The following is a 27,927-nucleotide window of genomic DNA, read 5'->3' as shown; positions in this document are numbered from 1 at the left end:
GTCCTGTCCTGACTGGGCCAAGGGCCACTGCATGAGCGATTTCCTGTTTGATCTGGGCAAAAGCTTGCTGTTGTTCAGGGCCCCAATGGAAATCGTTCTTCTTGCGAGTGACCTGGTAGAGAGGGCTCACAATCTGGCTGTACTCAGGGACGTGCATTCTCCAAAAGCCGATAGCACCTAGAAAAGCTTGTGTCTCCTTCTTGCTTGTTGGTGGGGGACATTGCAGTGATCTTATTGATGACCTCAGTGGGGATCTGGCGCCGTCCATCCTGCCACTTCGCTCCCAGGAACTGGATCTCTCGGGCAGGTCCTTTGACTTTGCTCTTTTTAATGGCGTAACCGGCTCCCAGTAAAATCTGGATGATCTTCTCTCCTTTCTCAAACACCTCCATTGCTGTGTTCCCCCACACAATGATGTCATCGATGTACTGCAAATGTTCTGGAGCCTCACCCTTTTCCAGTGCAGCCTGGATCAGTCCGTGGCAGATGGTGGGGCTGTGTTTCCACCCCTGGGGCAGTCGGTTCCAGGTGTACTGCACGCCCCTCCAGGTGAAAGCAAACTGAGGCCTGCACTCTGCTGCCAAAGGAATGGAGAAGAGTGCATTGGCAATATCAATGGTGGCATACCACCTTGCTGCCTTGGACTCCAGCTCGTACTGGAGTTCCAGCATGTCCGGCACGGCAGGGCTCAGCGGTGGAGTCACTTCATTCAATGCCCGATAGTCCACAGTCAGTCTCCATTCTCCATCAGATTTCTGCACAGGCCACATAGGACTGTTGAAGGGTGAGTGGCTCTTGCTGACCACCCCTTGACTCTCTAGATCACGGATCATTTTGTGGATGGGGATCACAGCATCTCGATTTGTCCGGTACTGCCGGCGGTGCACGGTCATGGTGGCAATTGGCACCTGTTGTTCAGTCACTTTCAGGAGTCCTACTGCAGAGGTGTTTTCTGACAGTCCAGGCAAGGTGTTCAACTGCTTAATGCTCTCTGTCGCTACAGCAGCTATTCCAAAAGCCCACCTGAACCCCTTTGGGTCTTTGTAGTAGCCGTTCCTGAGGAAGTCTATGCCTAGAATGTACAGTGCCCCTGGGCCAGTTACAATTGGATGTTTCTGCCACCCCTTCCCTGTCAGGCTAATCTCAGCTTCCAGCAAAGTGAATTCCTGTGATCCCCCCGTCACCCCAACAATGGAAACAGGTACCTTCCCCACATGTTCTGATGGTATCAGGGTGCATTGTGAACCAGTATCAACTAGACTTTATGTTTCTGTGGCTTTGACGTTCCAGGCCATCGCACCCACAGTATCCAATAGATTCTGTCATCCCATGCCTCTCCCTGGCTAGAGGCAGGGCCCCTCTAGCCCTGGTTATTATTTCTTTCCTGGGCATACATAGTGGAGGTTCCTTCCAGGGGATCTGACAGAACATCCTCCTTGCTGTAATACCCTGCACCTTGCTTGTGGGAGGTTGAGGCTACCTTCATTTTAGTGCGGCTCCCTCGGTTAGCATTTCCCTCCCTGAGCTGATGCACCCGTGCTGCCAGGACAGAAGTGGGTTTCCCAATCCATTTTCCCATGTCTTCCCCATGGTCTCGCAGGAAAAACCACAGGTCAGCTCGTGAGGTGTATCCTCTCTCCCTAGCTGGGGGACGTGAAGCTCTGACTTGGGGGCCTGTGACTCGTACTGGTGCTACGCTGATCTTCCTCACCTCTTCAATTCTCTCTATCATCTCCTCTTTCATATCCCTCATCCTATCTTCGACTTGTTGGAGGTCCCTGGCCACAGCAGAGACATTAGCCTGCATTGGGCCATTCATCATGCTCTCGAAATTTCTGAGTTTGTTGGCAACAGAACACACTGTCTCTGGACTGTTATCGGCATTAATCATTGCTATGTAGGTGGTATATTGAGATGGACCCAAGGTTGCCAGATTCCATAACATCTGCCCTGTGCACTTGACCTTGTCAGGGTCATTGTCATGCTGTCCATCCCTCCCAAAGAGTACCTCTAATACTGCTGTATCTCTCAGCTGCTGGATCCCTTCCTCAAGGGTCTGCCAGCGCATCCTACGGTGGTGCTCCTGCATTCTCTCTCTGTGTACAAACTTCTCTCTCACACTCATTAAAAGCCAGTCCCAGAGGGAAAGGAGGCCTTGCTCCCTTACGAATATCTGGTCCACACCTGAATCCTGGGCCAAGGATCCCAAATTCCTGGCCTCAGTTCCATCCAGTTGAACACCTGTTCCCGTAAGGTCCCAGACCTGGAGTAACCAAGTTGTAAAGGGCTCACGGCCCCGCCGAGCAATGTCTTTACGCAGGTTACGGAGACTATCGTATGAGAGGGACTCTGTGACAATCTCAACCTCTGGTTCCCTTGCTGGTTGTGAGGACCCTCCTTGCTGATCCCCATTATCTAAGTGCCTCGTTTTAATCTTAGATTTCCTAGTTTCCACAGGAGCAACTGCTGCTGGCTGTGGCTGCTCCTGTGACTCAGCTGGAACCTGGACAGATATGACATCTATGGGTTCCACTGCAGCACCATCTGACTCTCCCTCTTTAGGGCAGAGGGAGGGTTTCTCACCAGCTGGAGAAAAATACTCCTTCATCATCTGGCTATGCTCTTTCAGCATTTGGCCTATATCCTTCACTAGAGTCCCCACGCACTCTGGATGGCTCATTTCTGCAGTGGGCTGTGGGGCATCATCCCTAGTCCCTGGGGCAGGTATCAGAGTTGTTGTCCAAGCCAATATTCCCTTGTTTCTGAATGCTAAATAAAACAGGCCAATCAGCAACACCAGCCACTGTATAATAACACTGGCAATTAAAACAGATCTGAAATCTTTGAGAACCAGTGGGGTAGCCTCAAAAAACTGGGTGATGGGTTGGGAAAAAATTTCCCTTGCACTCGTTATCTCACAGTAAGTACCATTACTGAAATAGCCCCAGAAACACGCAGTTAGAGTACGATAGCTCCGGATCCATGCAATCGCTTCCCAGAAAAAAATTAAAAACCCATGAATTCCTGACATAATCAATCCACCAAACCAATCGGACAATAGCCACAGCAACCTTGGTGAGGGGGCCCATATTCAAAAAAGGGCTTACAAATGGGAGGGAGATCGCTGTGGCTACATGGAACACAAACCAGATTAAACCAGACAACATATTGCCAGTTAAGAGAGCTGTTATTCCTGTGTTAACTCTCAACTCAGTGTCCTCTGCTTCTGTTCAGGCACCAAAATCTGTCCTGGTTTGAAAGGACAGGTGTCTGCCAGTAGGGGCAGAAGTTTCCCTTTTTGGAATAGAGACTTTGGTTCCACTCCCCTCCCCCAAGTATTACGATTGTTTGAATCAAGGACTCTGAGGCAGAGATAAGGGGGGTGGGAATAACAGCTCTTTTACTAATATATCTAACTATACAAACAGAAAACAATAACAGTTAAAATTGCTAACAGAACAAAATAGATAACTCGGTGTCAGTCCCTTTAGATGCAAGCACGCTGTCTCTGTGCTTAGTCCAGAGCCCGGATTTGCCAGAGGGCAGACGGGAACGAAGGCAGGAGGGAGGGGGGAGGGGCAGCAGCGGCCACGCCGGTCTCGGGTGGGAACGGGCTCACCCTCACCGAGGGCGGCGGCTCCTCGCTCACCGTGTGTGTCCGGGGGATCAGCTGTGTCCGCAGAGGCTGGAGGCTGGAAACGGGGCAGATGCAGGGCAGGTGATCGCAGAGGGTCTGGCTCTGCTGTGCTCGGCCGCGTGGCTGAATGATCCCAGGCGTCCTCCTCCCAGCTCTCCGGAAACCCGAGTGCCCTCCCGGAAGCCTCAGAGGCCCCTCCGGGGGCCGTCCCCACCCACCCCCTTTGTCTGGACCCATCAGGGACCCTGGGTGTAACCCGGCCAGCTCCATTGGCATGATAATGGGAAAAATTCTTACAATTGACACAGTAACAGAAAAACACTCAACCCTGAACACATACTCACTTCAGAGGCCCTCTTTGTTTTCATGAGGGTCCTATGCAGTAAAAAGTAATCTTCCCCAAGTGCCATAACAGAAAATTGACTTTGGCTCCAGCGAGGTTTCATGTGGTTTTGTTTGCTTTCTTCTTGCCACAGGCTTGGAAAAGGGAAATTTGATGATGGTGATAGCATCAGCTTGAACGACATAGAGAAAGTCCTTCCAGTGTGGCAGGTAGGTGATGAGGACATCTCCTGCCCATGCTATGGTGAAAACGACAGCTCCTTCCCTACCTTACCTATCCTTACCAAATCATCCCCAGAAGTGGGAAAACTGCTGGGTTGGATGTGCTGAACTATGGTCCTTTGAGATTTATGATGGCATTTATGCCTGTGGTTTCGGCAAGCTATGAAATTACCTTTAATTCTGGGTGAAGGCAGTTTTCATGTAGATTTCATTGGGAGATTAAATGTTGAGGACAGTATATATATGCACATACATATATATTGATATATGTACACAAAGCTCATATATTGTAGGAAAGGAGATTCTGAAAAGCATCAACCCTCCTGAGAGCTCCAAAATAAATTGCTGTCAGGAAGATGGCAGTGATGGTGTGCTGACCCAGGTGTTTCCCCTGTGTGGTGTACATATGTTTAAATGCAGTGGTCATCCACTTGCATGTTTTCTGCAACCTGTTCCTTCTCCAGGTCTGTCTATACAGCCCAGTTTCAGGAGTTCTGGTTAAATGACCTTTAATGTTTGGATGTTGGGAAATAGCAGGATGAGACCCTCAGTTAAAAAGTCTAATCAAATAAGTCAATTTGTCAGCATCATATAATTGTTTACTTTCCAGAGCCCAAGTCCTCAATGGATCTGACTGTCCTGGGCTGGGCAAGTTTCTGAGGATGCTCAGCTTTCATTTGCTGAAGTCTCCTCTGCCTTCAGAGGGAAGGGTGGAGACATCTCATGTGCTTTAGTAGCGTTAGCCTTTTCAGTGCTGAGCAAAAAGCTCATTGTGCTTCTTGCTCATGCATCATGTGAGGAAAAGCTTTGCTCATCCTGAAAAACATGGGATGTTCTTCCTTATTTTTTCTTTTGGGTGAGTTACCTGGCACTAAATACAGAAATCAGTGGAAGGAGTGGAGAAGTACTGCTAACTTTGCCAGGAAGCCTGCAGCTGCTTCCTGCTCAGTCTCTTGCATTCTTGATATGTCTGAACTTTAGGTCACAGGAAGAAAACATCAAGTTCAGCTGATACAGATCCCAGTAATTCTGCAAAATAAGGTGATTTTCCCTGAGGAATATTTGGAAATAAGAAATCAAACCATTTTTGGTGCTGATGCCTTGGGTTTCCTTCAGTGCAAGGAACTGATTTTCTTCTCTAGGGTTTAACTTTCAGTCAACAATTAAATAAACCAGATCCTCCTGGTCTGGTTATCATCCAATTGTGTCCTAACATGAAGTTGTCATCTTATCTTGTCCTAACGCCAGGTTGAGTGCATTGATTTCAGTCAATTAATTCCAACCTTTACCTTGATATCTAGATTAATTGCTAGTGTAGCACCTCTAAGCTGGAAAACCTTACAGGAATGCTGGATTTGATGTTTTGTTTGTGCCTCTGAGCAGACTTGTGCAGTGCTGCATTATTTTGGAGACACGCTTACCTAGATCATATGTGCATGTGGGAACTAGGTGCTGGGTAGTTCTGTGTAAGGTTTTATCTTGTTTGGCATTGACAAGTGAAATACTTGCAGACAGCTGGTTTAATCCTGATATATCATTAATTGTATTTGAATGTAATTGTTCAATGCCAACAGTGATTTTGTTGGTCTTTATCCCTTGTTTCAAATGGCTCTCTGGAGTAGTATGTGGGGGCATAAGGGAAAATATTTGGGTGAGCCTATGGAAGAAAAATCCACCTTCTATGGGGCTGTCCCACACTGTCATTATCTTTGTGTAATATCCTGAAGAAGAGGCTTTTCAGGTTGGAGATCTATAAACTCTTGTTCTCTGTTTAAGAACTCAGGGGTTGATTACAGCAGCTGCACACGGACGGAGGGGTCAATCTGAGCATCCTCCAAGGACCACTGGGGTGATCCAAGCATCCTCCAGTGTGACTGGGCCAGTCCAAACATCCTTCAACATGACTCAGATGAAAATGCTTTGCTACTGAATGTGCTTCAGCAGCTATAGCAGGGTTAAGATGGTCATGTCTGAGAGATGTAGCGAGTCTTACTTGCAGGCTGCTTTGGAAATTTGTTCCTTTGATGATAAGGTATAAGACATGAATCTAGAACTAATTTGTAGTGTACATCCATATCTGTATGTGTATCTCTGCAGAGATATGCAGTGACACCTCTAACGGGTTAAGCAGAATATTCTGGATATCTGGATGTTAACATATATACATGAGTTTTGCTGCGGGAGTCTATCAATAGTATTTTAACAAAATATTCCAATGACAGCTTATAGCTATTTGGCAATTAAAAGGTGAAAAAATAAACAAAACCCAAAACAACTACCAGTAAAATCCTCTTCTTTTGTTTGGAAATTGGAGAATGGGTTCATCTGCTCCTCAGAGATGCTCTTGCACCATGGCATACTTCCATCTTGTGGACATGCACAGGCAGGCAAATTGTCTCCCCTTTGGCAATGGGCGAACTCCTTCACCACAACTGGTATTTTGAAACTTTCTCCTGCCCCATCTTTTCAAAGCTCATCTGAGGTTCTTGTATTTACTGTTAAAAAGGCTTTGTTTTGAAAGCTTCATAGCTAGGACCTCATGAGGGCATTGCTTTGGCTCAGCTTGTTAGCTGTAACCTTTTCATCTCTCCTTACTCATAAGTCTGTAGCTGAATTTGGGCAGTAATTCACTTAAATCCTGCCAAAAATTGACTTTGGAAGAAAATAATCTTTTGAAGATAAGTATTCCCCATTCATAAGATCTTTTTATTGCACTCCAGGGAGGATCAGTTATCTGCTGCATTTGAGATGTGCAGCTCATGCAGAGCTGGTCTTCATCACCCTCTCCATTTTCATCTCAGCTAGTTTGTTGGAGGAGACCACATAACCATCTTGGCATCATGAAGACATTACAGGGAGGGCTGAGTCAGTGCATTTTTCTTTTGCTCCCTTTGGCAAATGTTATAAATGAACGCAATGGGCCATAAAGGTTCGAATCAAAATTAAAAAAAAATTTATTAGTCACAGAAGGCAAAAGCAAAATCCACAGCGCTGGGCGACAGAGGAGCTCCTGCTCCGAAAACTGCCGCAGCCCCCCCTTCTTTGTTCGTTCCTTTTAAGTTGTTCAGTTTCCGGGGTTCCATGCCCCTCCTCTAGTAGTTCTACGCATGCTCCTCGGGTTTCATGCCCCTCCTCTAGTAGTTCTGCGCACGCTCCTCCAGTTGCTAGGGGGTCTTCTTCTGCCTTCTGGTGATCGAGGGATGAAGGTGAGTAGTCTTCCTCATCCTTGTTTTACTGACCCTTACTAGCACTTAAAGCGATAGGTGATTAACACAAGCAAAGTGAAAATAACTAACAGCATCTTGGCAAGCAAAGCAAAACAATTAGAGACATCTTGGCTCACTCTCAAGGTCTTTCAGACAAGCAAAGCAAAATAATTAACAGCATGCTTGCAAGTAAAGCAAAACAGCAAAATGATATCCCAGCCTCCAAGTCCTTGCAATATCCTCTCAAGGTCTATCAGGTGAACAAAAGGTTTTTTTACTCATCACAGCAAATGCTTGGAAAGACTTTTATGCTTGGATGTGCCACAGCCAAATGCCCTGGTCTTAGATACAATCTTCAGACTGCAAGCCCTTGGCAAAGTCTACACTTACCAGACAAAACAACCCAGGGAGTCATGTCCTTAAAGATACTCCCCCTTTTCCCTGTGAAGCTGATGTAGCTCACAAAGGATAAAGGAGGCTGCTTGTCATGGGGACATGCTGTAAATGCTGCTAGAAAATGATCAGAGAGTTTTGGGACGTCTCAAGTAGTTTGTAGACTGGCATCTTGCATATTTTGGCTTTCAGTTTGTTTGACTCGTGCCTCCAGGATGGGATTGCCCTCCTCTGAACAGTGTGGTTGTGCCTTGGCTGGTCAGCTGCTCCTTGTCTTTTGTTATATGGCATTTTTCAAATGCTAGGCTTTACTGGCACTATGGAGTATATTTGGAAGACAGCACTGATATAATTTGGTTTGGCATCTTAATTGCCTTGCAGCTCATGTCATTCTGTTTCCTTACTGATTTTGACCCTTTTTGTCATATGCTTGGGGTTATATTAAACTGCTTGTTTCTCTTCAGGCTATACTTGTCATCCAGCTTCCTAGTTGGATGAAAAACAAGGGAACAGCTCCTCAGGAGAAAGGCAGACTCTCTAATTGTTCATGCTCCTTGTAGCACCACTGTATTCTTGACTTTATCCAAACAGGCTTAGAAGTGCACAGATTCCTGACCATGCTGGGATCTCACCTGAATTTAGGCACCTAGCAGGCATCTGAACCCCTCCTCATCAACAAGTATTTTCAATTCAGACATTGCAGTTCAGTGTGGAGATCATGTGAGGAAAGGCAGGACCTCTGTGTGGGCTGGTCACTCAAATTTCTTGCCCTAGGAAAGTCATGGACACATTGGGACATAATTTGTTGCATCTCAGTGTAGAGATCCAGAGAAGGCTGAATGATTCCTATTTGAGGATACCCATGTCCTTTCCCTGTCAGCTCTGCAAGGAGCTATTATAAATTACTCACCACAATCGGGTAGGTCAATCAATAAGGCAATTTATTAGTTCATTGATAAAGGAACAGGGAACGCAGCCCTGGGGAATTGGGGAGTCTTTGCTCTGCCAACACGTCCGTCTTACCCTGGGTCCTCGCCCCATTTTATAGGCAACTTCTTGGTGGGCTGTGACCTGCCCACTGTGCTGGAGTACAAGTGTGAGCAAGCCTGAACATGTTGGCTAGCACTCCAGCAGCAGTGGCTACAAGCAAGCCCCCACAAGGTCTGGACAAGGCTCAAACACGTTTTCAGGTTACACTCTTAGCAAGCAGGGACACGCCTGCTCATGTTCAAACAAGCCCATGTTTTCCTTATACATAAGAGTGGATACAATTCATTATTATAGTGACAAAATAATAAAAATGCATAAAAACAAAAAAAAAAAATTATAAAAAAGTGATTTAAACAAATATAACGAAATTAGATTTTCTTGTGTTTCATGTCTATGCTTTACTTTGGATTTAGTATTCTTGTTTATATTTATTATAATGACACAAATAACTATGTAACCTCTGTGTTGGTTTCACGTGCTTGGGGGGAGGGGTGGCTTCCCCTCAAGGAAAGCTCCATGCGGCCCGGGAATTGAGGGGGCTGTCCTGTCTCTGTGGGCTTCCCCTGTTAGCTGCTGGCAGCAATCAGAGAGCTGTTTTGGTGATGGACAGCTTGGGAAACCAATGAAAAGTTATTTTGCTTTCACAAATCACAGTGGATCAAGTTCTGGGGGGTCTTTCGGCTTCCAGACTCTGGAGGAGCGGGGGTCTCCGGCCGGGGCCCCAGTCTGGCCCCGGGCTCAGTCTGGGGCCCAGCCCGGCATCCCGGCCCAGCACCGGCTCTGCAGGGAGCCCTTAGTCCGGCCCTGGCTTGGCTCGGCGGGGCCGTGGCTCAGCCGCATGGCCCCAGCACTGGCCACATGTTGCTTCTTCACGATCTGGATACAATTTTAACTTCTTAATGCCTGGATAAGATTATCAGTCTCCTGAGATCCCTTGGATGAGAAGGAATAAAGCATGGAGTCCACAGAAGTCGGCGGAATGAAGATAAAGTTCCTGATGGGAAGAGATTGAAAACATGCAACTGATAAGTAGCTGAAAACCTTTTTTGTGGGGCTATGAGGGGATTGTGACTTCACTAAAATTCCTTTAAACTGTGAAATATACTTGGGGAGGATGGGTAATTGAGATGAAGACCTTTTTTCCTCGAGAAATTGAGCTCTCTGTTTTGGGACTGGAATATGAACAGACATTTGATAGAGAAGGAGATGAAGAGGATTTTGTTTTTCAGCACCCTGCCTTTAAAAGTAGTACTCCATGTGTGCATCGTAACCCATAACACGGCTCTGGAAGGACTGTGGGAATGGCAGGAAAATTCATTGTTCTGTAGGTCCCCGGCGATGCAGACTGTGAAGGTGAAGACACCCCCTAAGTCTAAAGCAGAAAAAGGAACTTTTCTCTCTTAAGTGAACTGAAATGATTATTTGGGTAGATAACTGACTGAAGTGTTCTCTGTATGTTGTTGGTAAGGAATATGGAATGAAGGGAGGAGGGAATAATCTAGGAATCTTATTCTGAAAATTTTTTTGTGTGTTAATAATAAATTTCTTCTTGTACCTTTTTAAGTTTTGAACCTGCCTTGTCTCTACTCCTGGGTCCTGTCTCTAAAAGAAATTAAATATATTAAAATTGGCAAACCCAAGTGACACCATGACAAAATCTCACAGAGCCCAGAAGGACCAGCTCACGTGTGGACTTGGTCAGATATGGTAGGTTCTTTAAGAGTGATGAAGTCAACCCAGGTGTCTGGGGGAGAAGGGTGGATCATGGGCAAGCATCCCCTCTGCTGTCATTCTGAATGGGGTAGGGAAGGGAATCAGTGTCCAGCACTGGTGTGAGGGCTTGTTACTGGACCCTACAGATCACTGACCCTTCCAGGGTAGTAGTGGCAGGGGGACAGGTCTCTTTGGAGCTCAGGGACAGCTCTTTGATGGGGTCGTGTTATTTACTATCACCACACATAGTCCTCATCCTTTCCACATCCTCTCTTGCCCACGCTTTCTGCATTGCAAGGTTCGGCAGTTGTTATTTTAAGCAGCCCAGATCCTTCCTCTTTCAGTCTTGGCCATAACAACATGGCCCTCTCTCAGTAGTCTTCTGCATCCATGAAGCTAGAATGGGCTCATCCCTATGTCTGGCATCCCCTCTGTCCAGGTTTAGGAATGGTATTCCCCAAATTAGTACTCCCACTAAAAAGAAAACCATGAGCCACTCCCCTCCCCACTCCATGAGAGAGACAAAAGGCAGAGATCATGGGTTGAGATAAGAATGGATCATTTAGAAACAGCAATGAGATAAGAAAACAAACAGTAACAGCATCAATATTAATAACAAGAGCTTACTAAAGTGACAGTGATTTACATGCAAAATGCTCCCCAAGGACTGATAATGAACAATAGCAGACTGGTTTCCCCCTCCAGCAATGCTTTCCTTGACCCCAAGCCATGCTCTTCTTCTCAAGGGAGAGTTCCTTACTTCACTCTTGGTAATGACGAAAGACTATAGAATAACAACCTAGACCCACCCATATGGCTCCAAGGTTTGCCTCCTCATGGCTAGTGTGAAAAAATTAGCTTTGTCCTGGCCAAAATTGGGACACTACACACCCCTTTTTCTTTACCATCTACATCAAGCCCAGATCCTACACCTTCCATCTCTGTATATATATATATAGACATATGTATAGATAGATATTTATATGCATACAAGCACGGGTGTAATTTCCATAGTCAACAACCATCCCTCCAAGATGTCTGTTGAGTTCACTTAGTCCATGACTGGGTTCTGTCTGTCCTAGATGCCTTCCAGGGAAGGGGGAGTGGGGCTGGTGATAATATTACAGACTGTTTTCACCAAAAAAATCAAGTCCCCCTGAGGTGCACATCATGTTTCCCTGTCCCTCTGCATTACTCACCAAGTGCACTCAGGTCCTTGAGCAAAAGCAATCCTATGGATGGCTTTGCCTTTGCTTGAGGCAGGACTAATTCGAACTCTTCCCTAACACATTCCTTATATGCACCATGGGGACTTTATTCCCTTCTAAGGTACATGAAGGTTTTGACTGGGCAGGGTCAGCTCGATTGGTAGAGCCTTGGGTGTTAACTAAGCAGGTGGCCTTTGCTAAATGTACATTCCAATGTTTGAAGTTCCTACCTCCCATTGCCTCTGCTGTGTTTTTTAGCAGTCCATTGTACCATTCAAATTTTAAAGAGGCTGGTGCATGATAGGGAATATAAGGCTATTTTTGAAATTAGTTCATTGTCCAACTCAGTTCTTTCTGGGGTCCCATGTTTCCACAGAAATTGGTTTTCAAGGGCCAAGATGATGTTCCGGGCAGTGGTGTGAGACACAGGGTACATCTCCAGCCATCCAGTGATTGTTTCCACCATTGTAATCATGCAACACTTACCTTGATGGGTTTACAGGAGTGTGATGTAATTAATCTGCCAGGTCTTGCCATATTTATATTTTAACCATCATCTCCCATACCACAGAGGCTTTGCCTGCTTGATTGCAGGGTGTTTCACAGTTATGGATAGCCTGTGAGATAGTGTCCATAGTTAAGGCCACTCCTTGATGACAAGCCCATTTGTATGTTGCATCTCTTCCCCGATGACCTGAGGCGTCATGGACCCACCAAGTGAGAAATAATTCACCCTTATCTTGCCAGTCCAGATTTACCTGAGACACTTTAATCTTGGCACTCCAATCCAGCTGTCCATTGTTGCGATGTTCTTCAGTAACCCAACTGTTTGGTACATGTACATCTACATGATGTACTTTTACAGCCAACTTCTCTACCCAGGCAGCGATGCCTTGCCACAATTCAGCAGCCCAGATGGATTTACTTCTGTGCCACCAACTGGCCTTTTCCCGTCAGTCTTGCAACCACCACAGAGCGTTTGCTGCCATCACAAGTCAGTGTACAGGTAGACAGCTGGCCATTTCTCTTATTCCGTGTTATCTAAAGCCAGCTGGACAGCTTTCAGCTCTGCTAAATGACTGGATCCACCTTGTCCCTCAACAGCTTCTGTGATTCACCATGTGGGACACCATATAACAGTTCTCCATTCTATGTATACCTACAATACAGCAGGAAGTGTTGGTGAAGAAAGCATATTGCTTTTCATTTTCTGGTAGCTGGTTACATGGTGGGGCCTCCTCAGTATGTCACCTGTTCCTCCTTCTCTTCTGATTATAGTCTGAAATTCTAAACTTCAGGCCAGTTTGTGATGACTTCCAAGATGCCTGGGTGATTAGGATTTCCTGTTTGAGCTCATTGTATGATCAGAGCTATCCACTTATTCTATGTAGCATCAGTGGCATAATGTATGGAAGGGACTTTCCCTTTGAACATCCAGCCCAGCACTGGCAGCCAGGGTGCCCGGAGTAGCTATACTTTAGTGCCAATCACTTGTGAAGCACCTTGAACCCCTTCATAAACTGTCAGCATTCCCTTTTTAGTTGGGGTGTAACAGGCCTAGGAATCTTTGTATCCCCAACTTCATAACCCCAGAGGTGGTCCTTGAGTCTCCCCAGGTACTTTTTGCCAAAGACTCCAGGAAGGACCATTCTCCCCAGCTGTGGTGTAGAGCATATTTTTATATCTTGTCCTGTCCTGAATGGCCCAAGGGCTACTGCATGAACATTCTCCTGTTTAATCTGTTCAAGAGCTTGTTGTTTTTCAGGACCCCACTTGAAAATTGTTCTTCCATATAACATGATAGACATATCTTACAACCTGAGTGTAGTCTGGAATATGCATCCTCCAAAAACCCACAGCGCCTAGAAAACCCTGTGTTTTCTTCTTGCTGGTTGGTGGGGACATAGCTGCTGTTTTGTTGACCACGTCCATTGAAATCTGGTGATGTCCTGCCATTGCTTTCAGGAGGGTCTAGATTATGTTCTCTGATTTTTCCAAAACTTCCTCTGCTGTGCTGCCCCACACAATGATGTCATCAATGTATTGCAAGTGTTCTGGAGCTTCACCCTTTTCCAGTGCAGTCTGCATCAGTTCATGGCAAATCATGGGGCTGTTTCCACCCCTGGGGCAGTCGATTCCAGGTGTACTGGATGCCCCTCCAGGTGAAAGCAAACTGTGGTCTGCAATCTGCTGCTAAAGGAATGGAGAAAAACGCATTAGCAATGTTAATGGTGGCACCACTTTTCTGTCTTGGACTTCGTACTGAAGTTCCAGCACATCTGGAACAGCTGCACTCAGTGGTGGTCTGACTTCATTCAGACCGCAATAGTCCACTGTCAGTCTCTGTGGGTGAGGGCACGTAGTGACGCAGAGTCCCCAGGCAGGTGCAAAGGAGAGGTGCTTTATTGCAAAAACCAGACCTTTTAAAGCAGTTAGCCCATTATCAGTTACATAGCTTTAAAGCATAGCAAATATAATTCAACCAACCACCATACACCGTGATGTGAACACACAATGGTTATATAACTTGTTTTCCTACTCCTAATTCAGCTGAATCTCTTTCCCACAGTCTTTTTCTACTTAGCTGAAGTAAAAGGTGTGAACCATGATTTTAAAAGGCCTTCCTTTTGTAAAGTTTTACTTATGAGCAACAACTCTTCACTCTCCATTGGACTTATGCACAAGCCATACAGGACTATGAAAGGGTAAGGGAGTCTTCCTGACAAATCCCTGGCTCTCCAGTTCGTGAATCATTTATATGGATGATGGTCACAGAGTCCTGGTTGGAGCGGTATTATTGATGGTGCACTGTTGTGATAGCAATTGGTACCTGTTATTCTTCAACCCTCAGCAGTCCCACAGCAGAAGGGTCCTTTGAGAGACCAGGCAAGGTATTCAACTTATTTCCTCTGTCTTCACGACAGCTATCCCAAAAGCCCAATGATGCCCTTTTGTGTCCTTGAAATACCTTCTCCTGAGGCAATCTATGCCAAGGATACACAGGGCCTCTGGGCCAGTCAGAATGGAGTATTTTTGACATTCATTCCCTATCAGGCTCACTTCAACTTCCAGTGCAGTCAGTTATGGGACCCCCCTGTCATCCCAATAATAGAGGGGGATTCTGCCCCTACGAATCTTGATGGCACCATGGTACATCGTGCACTGGTATCAACTAAAGCCTTATACTCTTGTGGGTCTGATGTGCTAGGCAGGTGGATTCACACAGTCCAATAGATCAGATTTTTCCCTTTCCTCCACCTGGCTGGAAGCATGTCCCCTCTAGTCCTGATCATAGCACTCGTTGCTCACTTGTAAATATGAACTGGAGGTCCCTTCAAGAGGATCAGAAGTAACATCAGACCTTCTGTCTGAGGACTTGCCCACAGGAAACTGGAGCAACATTTATCCTTGAAGAATTTCTTATGGTTGTTGTTTTCCCTTTCAAGTCACATCCCCGTGCTGCTAGGGCAGAGGTGGGTTTTCCATCCCACTTCCTCATGTCCTTTCTGTGGTCATGCAGGTAAAACCACAGGTTACCGAGTGGTATGTGTCACGATCCGCCCAAACCGAGCGGGAGTCGTGACTGGTTCTTTTATGGATCTCAGAGCTCAAAAGACACAGCAGGGGACAAAACCAGTTTACTTTTACAGAAATGCACTTTATTTAGTGCCAACCAAAATGCGATAGTGGGACAGAGAGAGAGAAAAAAGGGGGGTTGGGATTATAGCTACCAAGACAGGCAGACAAATCCTCACGGAGCCAGCCAATAGATGTCTGCTGCCGTCTGGGGAGATCTCGGGGGTCTCCTCTGAGAAAGTCACTTTTATAGTCCTTTCCCAAAGTGAGTGGCTTCTGGCCAAAAGGTGGGAAGATTTATGGACTATTGTATGTGGAGCTTGTTACCCTGAGGAACAGGTGGAAACAGGACGCTTCAAGGCACACCAAACCGTCTTTGTTGTTATGAAGACACGCAGGGTAGCCCATACTGACCAGTCCATTGTTCTTCCATCTGTGGGAGCTTTGTTGAGTAAACGCCCTGTGACTAGTTGTCATGAGAAACCAGTCCTGGTAGGCATCACCTGCGGAACAGTCACTTGGCGTGCCTCCCATCCCTGGCCAGCGTAGGCCTCAGGCGAGGGTCATTGGGCAGAAACAGACGAGAGGCTCAGACGGACTCTCACAGTATGCACCCTCTCTCTTGAGCAGGGGTGTGCTTGCTCCCAATAGCAGACACTCTGGTCCATACTGGTGGGGCATGGGACATTTCCTCTCTTGCTTGAGTCTTTCCAATCTGTCCACAGTCTTGGACAGGCTTTCCACAGCCAAGACACAGGTTGGTAGGGAGGAAAAAAGTCACCTGAAGCACTGTCTGTTCTCCTTTCATTGACATCAATGCCAAAGAGTTGGCATATGACAATGGCATGCTCCATGCAAACTTCCACCATGTGGATTGTTGTTGGGGGTTGAGTGTTTTTTTCTATTACTGTGTCAATTTAAAGAATTTTTCCCATTATCATGCCAATGGAGCTGACCAGGTTACACCCAGGATATCTGATGACTCTAGACAAAAGGGGTAGGTGGCAGCGGCTTCTGGAGGGGCCTCTCGTGCTTCCGGAGGAGACTTGAGCTCAGAGCAGGACACCCCGTCTGCAGCCCCCGCTGTGGAATGCAGTAGAGCCAGACCCTCTGTGATCACCTGCCCTGCATCTGCCCCGTTCCAGCCTCCTGCCTCTGCGGACACAGCTGATCCCCCGGACACAAACAGTGAGTGAGGAGCCGCCTGCTCCAGCCCGTTCCCACTCGAGACCAGCATGGCTGCCCCCCCCCCCCTCCCGTCTCCGCTCCTGCCTGCTTTCTGCGGCTGTTGGACATTGTTCCAGCTGCAGGACCGGGATCAAACACAGAGACAGCGTGCTTGCATCTAAAGAAGGGACTGAAACTGAGTTATCTATTCTGTTCTGTTAGCAATTTTAACAACTGCTGTTGTTTTCTGCTTGTATAGTTAGATATATTAGTAAAAGAGCTGTTATTCCTACTCCCTATCTCTGCCTCAGGGTCCTTGATTCAAACAACTATAATACTTGGAGGGAGTGGAATTAAAGTCTCTATTTCAAAGGAAACTTCTGCCTTTCCTGGCAGACACCTGTCCTTCAAACCAGGACATTTGTGTACACCAGACCTCATCTGAATCTATAGGGGAATGCTTGTTATTTGAATTCCTGTAGAGTACCTCCAGCACAGCTAATTCTCTCAGGTACTGGAAAACTTTTTTCCTGATATTCCACCTGCTTGGACGTGCTACTAGATCATCCTTGAGAGAATACCTTTCCCTCATGCTTGACAAGTGTCACCTCCAGAGACTGAGAGTTTCTGTCCTCTTCCCAATCCCCTTGTCCATGCCCACATCCCTGGACAGGGATCCTAGTTGCTTGGCTTTACTACCATCTAGTTTCATATTGTGGGCTGCGCTATCCCTGTATCGGAGCAGCCAGGTCAATAGGGGCTCACCTGGCTGGCATCTAAAATGTTTTCACATATCTCACAGCTCACACAGATATAGGGATTGGGTTATTATCACTGGCCCATCCTCTTTCTCCTATTGTGGGGTCCTTATTTCTTCATCCCTCACTAAGCAAACTGATTTGATCTTGGATTTCTTCTTCTGTATAGGGGCAACTGCTACCAGCACACATTGTTCCTCTGGTTCAGCTGCAGTTTGAGTGGCCACAGTGCCTGTTGCTCTGCTTTTCTTCTCCTCCCCCTGAGGGTGCTGTCTAGTATCGAGCAGTGTCTGATAAATATTAGCCAGGGCCCAACACACTGCAATAAGTTGCTTCTCCCTGGTGTTGCCACAGCATTCTCCTTGCAAATATTCTGTTACTTTATCAGTCCTGTAGTTGTTCAGGGTGAATTTCCAAACCATTGGAACAGAGAATGTCCCCAAATACTGGCCCATGTCCTCCCACATTCCATGCCACTCAGGGCCATCTACTCTCAGGGCAGATCTCTTAAGGACCTTCCTAGAAATCTCTTTTGTAACTCTAAACATGGTGTTGACCATACTAAGGAGACCTGGTAGACTTAGCAACAAGAACATGCTTTCCTTAACATCCAAAGGGAATTCAAAATTCTCAAAAGCTGTTCTAACAGGCCTGAAGGAGGAAAAGGGGGTGAACAGATAGGGAAAGTCATCCTCCCCTATTCCCCCCACAGGCTGGGTATGATTATTAATGAATTCCCAGAGGCAACACCCAAGGCCAGGGCAGGAGAGCAACACTGAATATACATCCCAAAGGATCCTCATTGCCCTTGATGTTATCATGTCATAAGCTGATATCACACAGGACATAAAAAAAGCAATCCTGATCCCTTTGCCTGCTCTGAAAAAGAGCACCGAGGATCACATAAGGGAATATATACACGGTTAGATGCCACAACCACATGAATAGACTAAGCAACGTTGTGACCATTGGCTCTGTACCTAATACAGCAATGCTTAGATCAAAATTGTATCCGTAGTGGTTTAAAGCAAGCCGGGAATGAAACCCTGTCTTGGTTTGAAAGACAGATGTCTGCAGAGGGAGGTGGGAACCTCCCTTGAAATAGAGAATATGACCCCCTTCTCTCCAAATTAAAACTTTGAAATTAAGGGGCTTTCAAGCAAAAATATGGGAAAAGGAATAACAGTTCTTTACTAGTATGTATATGGATAACAAGGCAAACAAACAACAACAATGGGAGCAACAACAAACAAAACCAGAAACCTAGTAGCAGCCTTCTCTCTGCTGCAGGCACTTTCCCATTTGGAGGAGTTATGATCACAGCCTGCATGGATGCTGGTGGCTCCCTGGCCAGGCAGGGCAGATGCAATGATTCTTCCGCAGATGCAGGGGGCTTTGTGGCACAAGTTTGGCCATCTCTCTCTCATGGTAATGGTGGATGCAGCTGGAAGAAGGGATGGAAAAGAGGCTTCCTTTACAAACCCCCAGGGGCAGTCGATCCTGGTGCCCCTCTCAATGGCAAAAAGAGCTGTCGCAGGAGCTTTGGAAGCAGCAAACTGAATGGCAGGGATGAGCAAAATATCGGAGTGGTAGACGAGATGTATCAGAAATTCTGCAGCTGTAGCTGGAACGGCGGGACATCCCAGCAGGCAGGGGGTGCAGGGCTACGGTGTAGCAAAAACCCGAAGCAGTGGCAAAGAAACATGGTCCTCTCTGAAGCAGCCGAAGAGAGATTGCTGGAGACGGTTTTCTCTTTTTCCAAGGACTGTTTATTATATCTTATCTCAGGCACCTTTTGCTTGGCCAGCAGCGGTCTGCTCAGTCTGGCATCCATGGTGGAATCTGCCTGGTAAAGGCAGGGCTTATCTTATATAGTTTGTACTACGTATTGCATGTTTACAAAAATTTCCCAATACAATACAATTTTATTAAATGGTCCAGCCCTGACCCCATCCAATCCAAGAGTGCCAACATGTCACCCAACATGGATGACATGGAGGAGAAGGAGGAAAAGGTGTCCTCCCCCAAAATTCTCCATCTTGGCCACGTGACCCTTATTATAAACATTCCCAAAAGTCTATTTATCTACGTTCTAACAATCTTATTTACACTTCACTAATTTTGTTAGCTTGTTTCCATTCCCTCTGGGTTTGTAATTTTCCCCAGGGGTTAAAATTCAGTGCCTGAGATACCAGGGTCTCACTCAGAGGTCTTTGAGACCCTTGCCAGGGGGTTTTGAGACCCCCAAGGAGGCCAGGGGTATGCCCTGGCCTCCCACATCTCCCCCTATTGTTTGCACCAAAAATACTTTTTTTACAGCTTTGTTTAAGGCGTGCTGAGTGCATGGGATGATGCATGGCAAAGCAATGAGAATAGCAACAAGCTCCACTAATATATAAAAACTTACTTTTAAATTTTTTTTTTACAAAGGTAAAAGATCAAAATGTTAAACAGACTATCCAGCCACGTTAACTGTGCTAGAACTTGGAAGGATGGTTTGTTTGAGACTACAGTATTATTGTTATATACATTTTGATTTAGAGTAACATTTATTGTTTGGTTTTTTGTCACTCTTAAAACATTAAATACAATTTAAAAGTCCATTGTCAAACCAAATTTTTTTTTTTTTGTTTTTTTTTGTTTTTTGTTTTTTGTTTTTGTTTGAAAAAGGCTACAGGGAGAAATTGAACCCACACATGCCATCCGTTCACAGGAGTTGTCACAACTCACATCACCCATGAAGGGATGCCCTCCGGAATGGGCCATTCTTTCACTGGCAATCCCACCAGACATGTTGAAAATGGCTTCTTTGACTGGAATGCCTCAAACAAATTGTGTCCAACCCTACTGTCCATGCTAAATTTTCTTAAACATTTTCCCTTGGCTGCATCACTGGTAAATTTTCTTTGTTACCTAACATAGTTGACAAAAGATAAGATACAACAGCATATAAACAAACGTGTTTCACTGTCAGTCCTTAAGTCTTTTATATCTTGTTTGAAGAGAAATTCACATCCTTTTTCCTTGATGTCTGACAACATTTCCCTTGGAAGCTTGGCGGCTTGTTGTGCTGGATCATTGTGAGGAGGGTCTTCTGCTAATTTTGCCACGGTGAGGTTAGCATGAGCACCACCTTAGTATTTCTTTTGCAGCTTTTTTAAAGGTCTTTCCCATCTGCTTTCTTACATAAGTCCTTGTGTGTTAGTAAGTATTAATGACACAAGACATCTTATGTCATATGGACTCAAGTAATATTTATTGAGAATACCTTTTAAAAGCTGTTTAAAATATGAAGATCCCAGTCCATAATCTTTAATTGCCTTAATTAAATCTTTAACTAAATTATGATTTAATTTTTGCCATCTTGGGTTTTGTCCTTGTGGGTCATAATTCACTGGCATGGCTATTTCACCAGTCTCAATTGCAGGACATTCTCTGCTTCTTGTCAAGTCCATTCTAATATTTGCTCAATTAACTAAAGTATCTTGAGCTGCTGTTGCAGGTTTGTGTGTCTTAATAGGAATTTGTTTGCTCAAAGATGTTACTTGTTGAGATTGAGGCCAAGCTGCTGCCTCATTCATTTTTTGATTTATTGGTATTGTAGAAATTTGTGGTCTTTGCTGCATTGTTCATTGAAAAGTCCCTGCCCGTCATTGTCATCAATCTTGTTCTTTCCTTTATTATCACTTGTGCTATTATTTTAAAGTTTGTAAGAATTGTTCTTGAAGATCTGTAAGATAGGAAAACCCATTTTATAATTAAAAGAGGGTATTTTTTGTGTTCGTCTCACTGAAAAATCAAACCATATAGCTGTGTTTCTTTTTCCAACACTGCTAAATAGAATGGTAAAGAGTTCACATATTGGTGTGCTTGTCTGTTTTGTATCATTTCTGCAACTTTTTGCAAGCTTGCTTGTGCTTTTGGCATAAGAGTCCTGGGGGATTTGATGTTGTCGTCTCTTTTCAGAAGATTGAACAAAGATGAAAGATTTTCATTTGTGATTCCCAAAATTAATTTCATCTTGTTGATTTCTTCAAGGACTTGCTGCTGGTCTTGGAGATTGTTGACTTTTGAGCTGATCTTTAATTTTTGAGGTTTGATTGTCTGTTTGGTGATTTTTTATCCAAGGTATTTCTAGGGTGCGATTTTTTTAATATTTGAAGTGCTGACTTCGAGTCCTGCTTTTTGTATTTTTTCGATTACACAAGCGCGGACTTTTTGCAGTTTTCGGTTTGTTGACGCAGAAATGAGCAAATCATCCATTTGGTGTATGATTCTTGCTTTGGGATATTTGTGTTTTGCTGCAGCCAAAGTTTGTGCCACATACCATTGACAAATCGTTGGCGAGTTCTTGAGGCCTTGGGGTAAAACAACCCAATGATACCCCTTCATTGGCTCTTCTGTTCAAACTTGGAACAGAAAATGCCATTTAGTAAGCATCGTCTTCATGAAGTGGAATACTGAAAAAGCAATTTTTGAGGTCAATAATAACAAGAGGCCAGTCTCTGGGAATCATCGTGAGTAATGGAAGTCTTTGCTGAAGAGGTTTCATCTCCTCCGCTATTTCATTCAATTTTTTGAGGTCTTGAAGCAATTTCCACCATTTAGAAGACTTTTTTCGGATGACAGACACTGGAAAATTCCAAGGGCTGTTTGTTGGTTTTATGTGTCTTTTTTTAGTTGTTCCTTCACCAAAGTTTTTAATGCACTCAACTTCTTCTTCTCCAAGGCCCACTGATCCACCCAACGAAGTGTATCAGTTTTCCATGTCAATTTTGGAGTGGCGAGTGCCGCAGTGAGCCCTACTAAAAATGCATTGTTAGGTACATGTTTTACTGTGATAGGAGATTTTTTCCCCATACAGTGAATGGCTTTTGCACAATAAATGGATGAGTAGTAGCTGTCTTCTGTTTGGGTCTTGTGAATGTTATTGAATTTTTGCTTTGGAGGCATACACAACTTCCTCCAATGCCTGTGATTTGGTCCAAAGGTACAATCAAGTTCCGTTTTTGAGGCCAGAAAATATATGAAAAGATTTTAGATTAAACAATGAAACAGAAAAGAAAATCGTTCTGTGGTGTAGAATTCATACAATCTTATTACTATGTTTTTAACATTAAATACGGAAACTAAACTTAAATTTTAAAATCCAACTCAAAATTTATTGATTTATATTGACAGTATTACAAATACTTATAAACTGGCTTTTTTAAAACAATTAACTATAGAAAAATTAAAACTCAATGTTGACATTTAAATAAATGTCCACTCATATTTGAGCAATAACATCACTAAATATAGCTGATATGTGTTTAAATAAAATACAGAATACCTTATTATACTTTCAATTATAAAAATACCTAATACTATTAAAATGCCTTCACTATTTTAAAAGTTTCAGCTATTTTTTTTTTGTTTGTTTTACAACAATGCAAAACAAAGACCTTTAGTTTAACATGCATGAACTGAAAATAAAACTGAGTGTCTTATCCTGTTTCCTTGCTTTGTTTGTTTTCCACAATATAGATAAAAAGCAGCTCTTGGCATTTCTTCATTCCCCAGCCTTCTTCCAGTCTGCAGCACTGGACCCATGCAGGCACAGGGGGAGCAGCAGGGGTGCTGCCGGAGCTTCTGGGAGCAGGGCAGCTGTGCCCTTCCTTTCGGTGAGCCCCGGGGCTGGTAACCTCACGCTGCTGAGCCCGGGTTTTCTTTGTCCGGCTTTGTCCAGGCAGCTGCATTCAATTGCTTAAAAGTTGTGAATTTTTTCTTCTTTGACTTTCCAAAGCATAAATTTCTCTCCCCATTAGAATCTGCCAGTTTTAATGTGGATAACTCAGGTTTTCCTGAAACAGGGCATTCATCTCCTCCCCCAGCATTTCTGAAAGCTGGAGACAGGTCTGTCTGTGTCTTTTTGCCCTTCTCGCTTTCCTGCGTCCCGGCCGCTGCCGCAGGTTGTCTCTGCCCTGACATCCCTGCAGCTAAACACACCGAACCCGCGCTTATTCCCCGCTTTTTTCGTGGTCAGTTTGAAGGCTGCTGCCTTAAGCTCCCACACAGCAGTTGTTCTCCTTTCCTGAGCCTGAGACAACAAAAAACCATGACAGACAAACCTTCCAAGCTGGCTCATCCATGCTGTGCCACTCAAGCTATTCCCAGACTGACCACCCTGCTCTGCTGGGCTTGGCTGTGTTTGACAGTTTTCGGCTGGGCTCAACTCAGCTCTGCTCAGCTCTGTTTGGCTCCACTTGGCCCTAGTTGGCATAGCTCTGGTTAACTCAACTGTGTTATCTTCTTGGAGTTGTCTTCTTCAAGAATCAGAAGGGACAAAAGTGAGAGTGATTTACATGCAAAATGCTCACCAAGGACCCCAGACAATAATGAACAATGGCAGATGGGTTTCCCCCTCCAGCAATACTTTTCTTGACCCCAAGCCATGCCCCTCTTGAAGGGAGAGTACCTTACTTCCGCCCCTTGTAATAGCATGCAATTGTATAGACTAACAACCTAGACATGCCCATATGTCTCCAGGGTCTGCCCCCTCATGGCTACTGTGAAAAAAATAAATCTGTCCTTTGCTGAAACTAGGACACCTTTTCTCCCACTGCGATTGGCTTGGTCGATGGTGGTGTATGCCCCACGTGCTGTATGTCCCTCCTATCACTCACCAGATCTAACCCAGACATCCTTTCTGTCCAGCAAATACTTATGAACAAGTTGGAATGCCTTTCTAGGAGCCCCAAACTAGGGAAATTTTTCTCCCCATCCCCAGATCCAAGTGAATTCCATCCAGAATGTGTAGGCATGGCTTTGCTTTCAGAGAAGTTTTATTGTATGACAAGCCAGCTTTCCATATCCTAAGTGTCTTTCTGATACTTTAACAGGTAAAAGCCCCTGTCAAAGGGCCAAGGTTTACTTGAGTATAGATCACAATGCACTGGGAGTCAGATCTTCACTGCTGAGAAAAAAGCTTTTGTTTTGCTATGAATTACAGTGAGACATGGTCTTTCTGTGGCCTATTTTTTGTTGCATTTAACCCAACTGACAATGACCATCTCCTTGGGCTGAGAGGACAAACTGCCATGGCCACCTGTAACCCCTTCAGCATCACTCCCATGTCAGAGTTAAGGCCACCATTGACCAAGGAAGGTGGATGGGACTGTTGCCATCTCCAAAGCACTAGAAAGGAGAGGTCTGCAGCAAGGGTTGTTTATCTCCCACGTAGGTCATCACCTTGCAGGTTATTGCAAGGTCCAAACCTGGCCTCTGACAGTAAAGAACAGTTGCTTTGAGCCCTGAACCCAGGTTATAAACCCCATGTTTTTTATCAAATATGCAGAAAAGAGATCGTCCAGTGTTTTTTTCAGATGATGGTCTTCCGTATCATATGATAGACTTATTCATCGCATAAAGGAAACAACAGGGAAATGGACAAGAGTTTTGACAGTTTTATACACAGTTTGGACATGGTGTGATTTTTGGGACTGTTCCTGTGCAGGGCCAGGATTTGGACTCAATAATCCTTGTGGGTCCTTTTCAACTCAGGATATTCTAATTGATAATGATGGCTCAGAGCTGGTTTCTGATTGTAACAAATGTGATGGACTCTTTCTTCATAGGGCTGGTTTGATTTTTCTGGCTGTCACTTAGTTCAAGCAGACTTAGCAATGTTGACTTGCAGTTCCTGGGGGTGTCTTTCCAAAATGGTAGGCACAGAGATGCCTTTTCTATTGTGATTCCTGGAGCTGATACTGTTCAGATGGGCAGGACTGGGGCCAGACTGCCCAGCTGTTTGGAGAACAGTGGACCTATAACATGTTCCTGCCTGGATGAGAAGGCATTGAGGTGGTCTCGCACCTCAGTTGGATCAGCTAGGTTCAGATTATAGAATTATAGAAGACATTGAGCTGGAAGGGACACATCAGGATCATCAAGTCCCACTCCTGGTGCTTCACAGGACACCCCAAGAATAACACCATGTGCCTAATAGCGTTGTCCAGTCACTTCTTGAATTCAGACAGGCTTGGCACTGTGACCACTTCCATTGATGCCTTTTTGTCTGATCCTAAAAATATGAGCCAGACACAGAGTGATAAAAGGAATACCTTTATATGAGAATCCTCAGGTACTCAATTTGTCAGGTGGAAAATGCCAAAGAAGCACACCGCACCTGACACGTGTATGTTGCGGCAACCTGGTTTTGGGTTAAGCCCGGCACGGCGGCCCAAACCCCAGGGCCACTCGGTCCATATGCTCCAGACACCAACTTGGTGGACAGCAAAATGGCATTTATTGAAGGGTCACAGGGGTTTTTATAACTTGGGCTCTTAGTGTCATTTCCTTCTGCTCACATCTGGCTGGGTGAGGCCAGGCACGGAGCAAAGGTCTCACTGCGAAGGGGGAAGGAGTACTGACTGACCGTTGTTATGGGTTATGTTTTGACTAGCTCCTCTCCCTACCCCCCACCATGGAGCTGCCGGCCCCTCCCCCGGGCTGTTTTATCTAGCCGGGTGTTTTTCGGCTTTTGGGGCTTTTTGCCGCTGCTTCTGCTGCTGCTTCTGCTGCTGCTGCTTGCCGCTGCTTCTGCTGCCCCCCTGCCCCCCTTCCCTCCGCTGCTTCAGCTGCTTTCCCCCCCCCCCCCCCGGCTGCCTAAACTGCCCCTCTCCCTTCCCTCCCCCCATCCCTAAGATTTGCACCGGCTCCAGAGGACACGGATCTGAACTTCGGAGACCACCTCTGGAAGTCTGCCAAAGAAGCTCTGCTGCCCTTCCCGGCAAAGATCTGCCGAGTTCATCTCAATCTGGGTCTGTGCTGGGAAGTGTTTCTTTTGTATTTTGTTAATAAAAAAGTTTTTTCCACTTTCCCCTGAAGAAAATTCTTTCCGAGCTTGGTGAAGGAAGGAATTGTAAGGGGGGGGAGGGGACCCTTTGGAGGTCTTTTTCCTAAAATTTGTCCCAAACTTGGACAAATTTATTTGGTGGCCCGTACGGGGAAACCAGAAAAGTGGAAAAAACTTTATTCTAATAATATTTTGTTTGCAACTGTTGGTATTGGTATGTCTATTGAATCCAGAATGTCTTTTGTTGTGGGAGCCTGCCTGTATGGGTGGTTATTAAGTTTCTTTGAAGTGTTAATACCGTTGTGGTCGTTGGGCTTGTTTACCTATCCAGAGATAGCTCCGGTGCTCTCTTTAATACGAAGTTTTTGTATTAAAGGGGTATTAACCAAAATACTCATCGGGCTAGGCTTGGTGATAATGGCATATAAGAGATTTATAAGAATGTTAGAATCGGCTTCAGGAATATATAAATCATGGCTTGTGTTATTTCTTAGAGGAGAAGCAGGAAAAGAGGATTTTCTGCCTTTATTTCCTTTCCTCTCCTCTGAATTAGTTACATCTGTATTAGAAAATATTCAGACCTCCCTGAATATTAAGGACATTATCTTTTTGGCAGTTAATTTGTTAAGTCTTTGTTGCACCATTTGCAGTTTATACAAAATTAAGGCCGAGATTTCTAAAGGGGCTGGGAGGACTCCTGATTTGGAAGTCAAGCTGGGCAGGAGGAATCTTGAGTGGAATGGCAAATGGGAGAAAATGGGCCAGATTTTAAAGGAGTTTTCTGACCCCATAATTTGGGAATTCCCATCAGAACAGATTCAAAATCCGATTGAGGTTGCAAGGTACTTAAAGGGGAAGTGTCAGGATGGTTCTAAAGAGAAAAGGATTATTGCAGTGAGCTGGGCCCTGGCACATGCATATCGTACCCTGCTAGGCACGATAGAGCAGGAGACAGAGGAGAGGGAACAGGGAGATAAATTATCCCCTATCCCAGTGACTCAAGTTGCAGCCAACCCCCTAGGCCAAAACCCAGCAGCTAAACTGGAGAACAAGCCCCAACCAATGGCTGTGGCTACTAGTACGAGAAGTGGGAAATGCACCAAGAAGACTGATAGGCTAGTGGAAGATGATGATGATGATGATGCTGGAGAGGGACCTTCAACACCTCCTGATGTAAAATCAGGAGTTAAAACAAGTAATGCAAGAGCAGAGACTAATAATGAATCCCTTTCCCTGAAGGATCTTCGTGGTTTAAGAAAAGATTACACCCGGAGACCTGATGAATCTATTATTAGCTGGCTGGTTCGTCTCTGGGATGCAGCAGGGGAGGCCACGGTTTTGGATGGCTCTGAGGCGAGACATTTGGGGTCTCTGTCTCATGATCCTGTTATCGACCAAGGTGTGATGAGGGGAGCTAACCCTCAAAGCCTTTGGGCATGGGTCCTGGATAGTGTGGCACAAAGATATCTCTGTGCAGATGACTTATATGTGCAGCAGACCCGATGGAAAACCATAGAGCAGGGGGTCCAACGCCTCAGGGAAATGGCAGTAGCAGAAATTATTTTTTCGGATGACGTAACAACTAGAAATCCAGACCTGGTACCATGTACACCGGTGATGTGGAGAAAACTTGTGCGGCTTGGGCCACCTGAATATGCGTCTGCCCTAGCGATAATGAAGAGAGATGAGGTGTATGAGACAGTACTCGATATGGCAAAGAAGCTTCGTGCATATGCGGATGCAGTACATGGCCCGACTCATGCTAGAATTGCAGCTGTGGAAACACGCTTGCGAGACTTAGAAGATAAAATAGAGAAAAATCATCGGAAACTCAGGGAGGAGATTAAGGAGGACCTCCTCCAAATTTCAGCTGTACAGA

General features: G+C 45.2%; 1 protein-coding gene across 1 annotated transcript in view; it reads left to right on the top strand.

Annotated features, from left to right (window-relative positions):
- The window catches only part of LOC306814058 (CBP80/20-dependent translation initiation factor-like), a gene marked incomplete at both ends in the record, with an annotated part of 276,253 nt that overhangs the window by 23,612 nt on the left and 224,714 nt on the right, over positions 1 to 27,927 (top strand). The window contains one exon of the mRNA XM_079329768.1: positions 4,114 to 4,189. Within this exon, the coding sequence (XP_079185894.1) occupies positions 4,114 to 4,189 (76 nt within the window). The remainder of the gene's footprint in view (positions 1 to 4,113; positions 4,190 to 27,927) is intronic.

Source organism: Erithacus rubecula (assembly GCF_903797595.1).
Source record: "Erithacus rubecula genome assembly, chromosome: W".
Classification (NCBI taxonomy): Eukaryota; Metazoa; Chordata; class Aves; order Passeriformes; family Muscicapidae; genus Erithacus; species Erithacus rubecula.
Note: the sequence above shows the minus strand (reverse complement) of the source record. Positions and strands in the feature narration are given on the sequence as shown.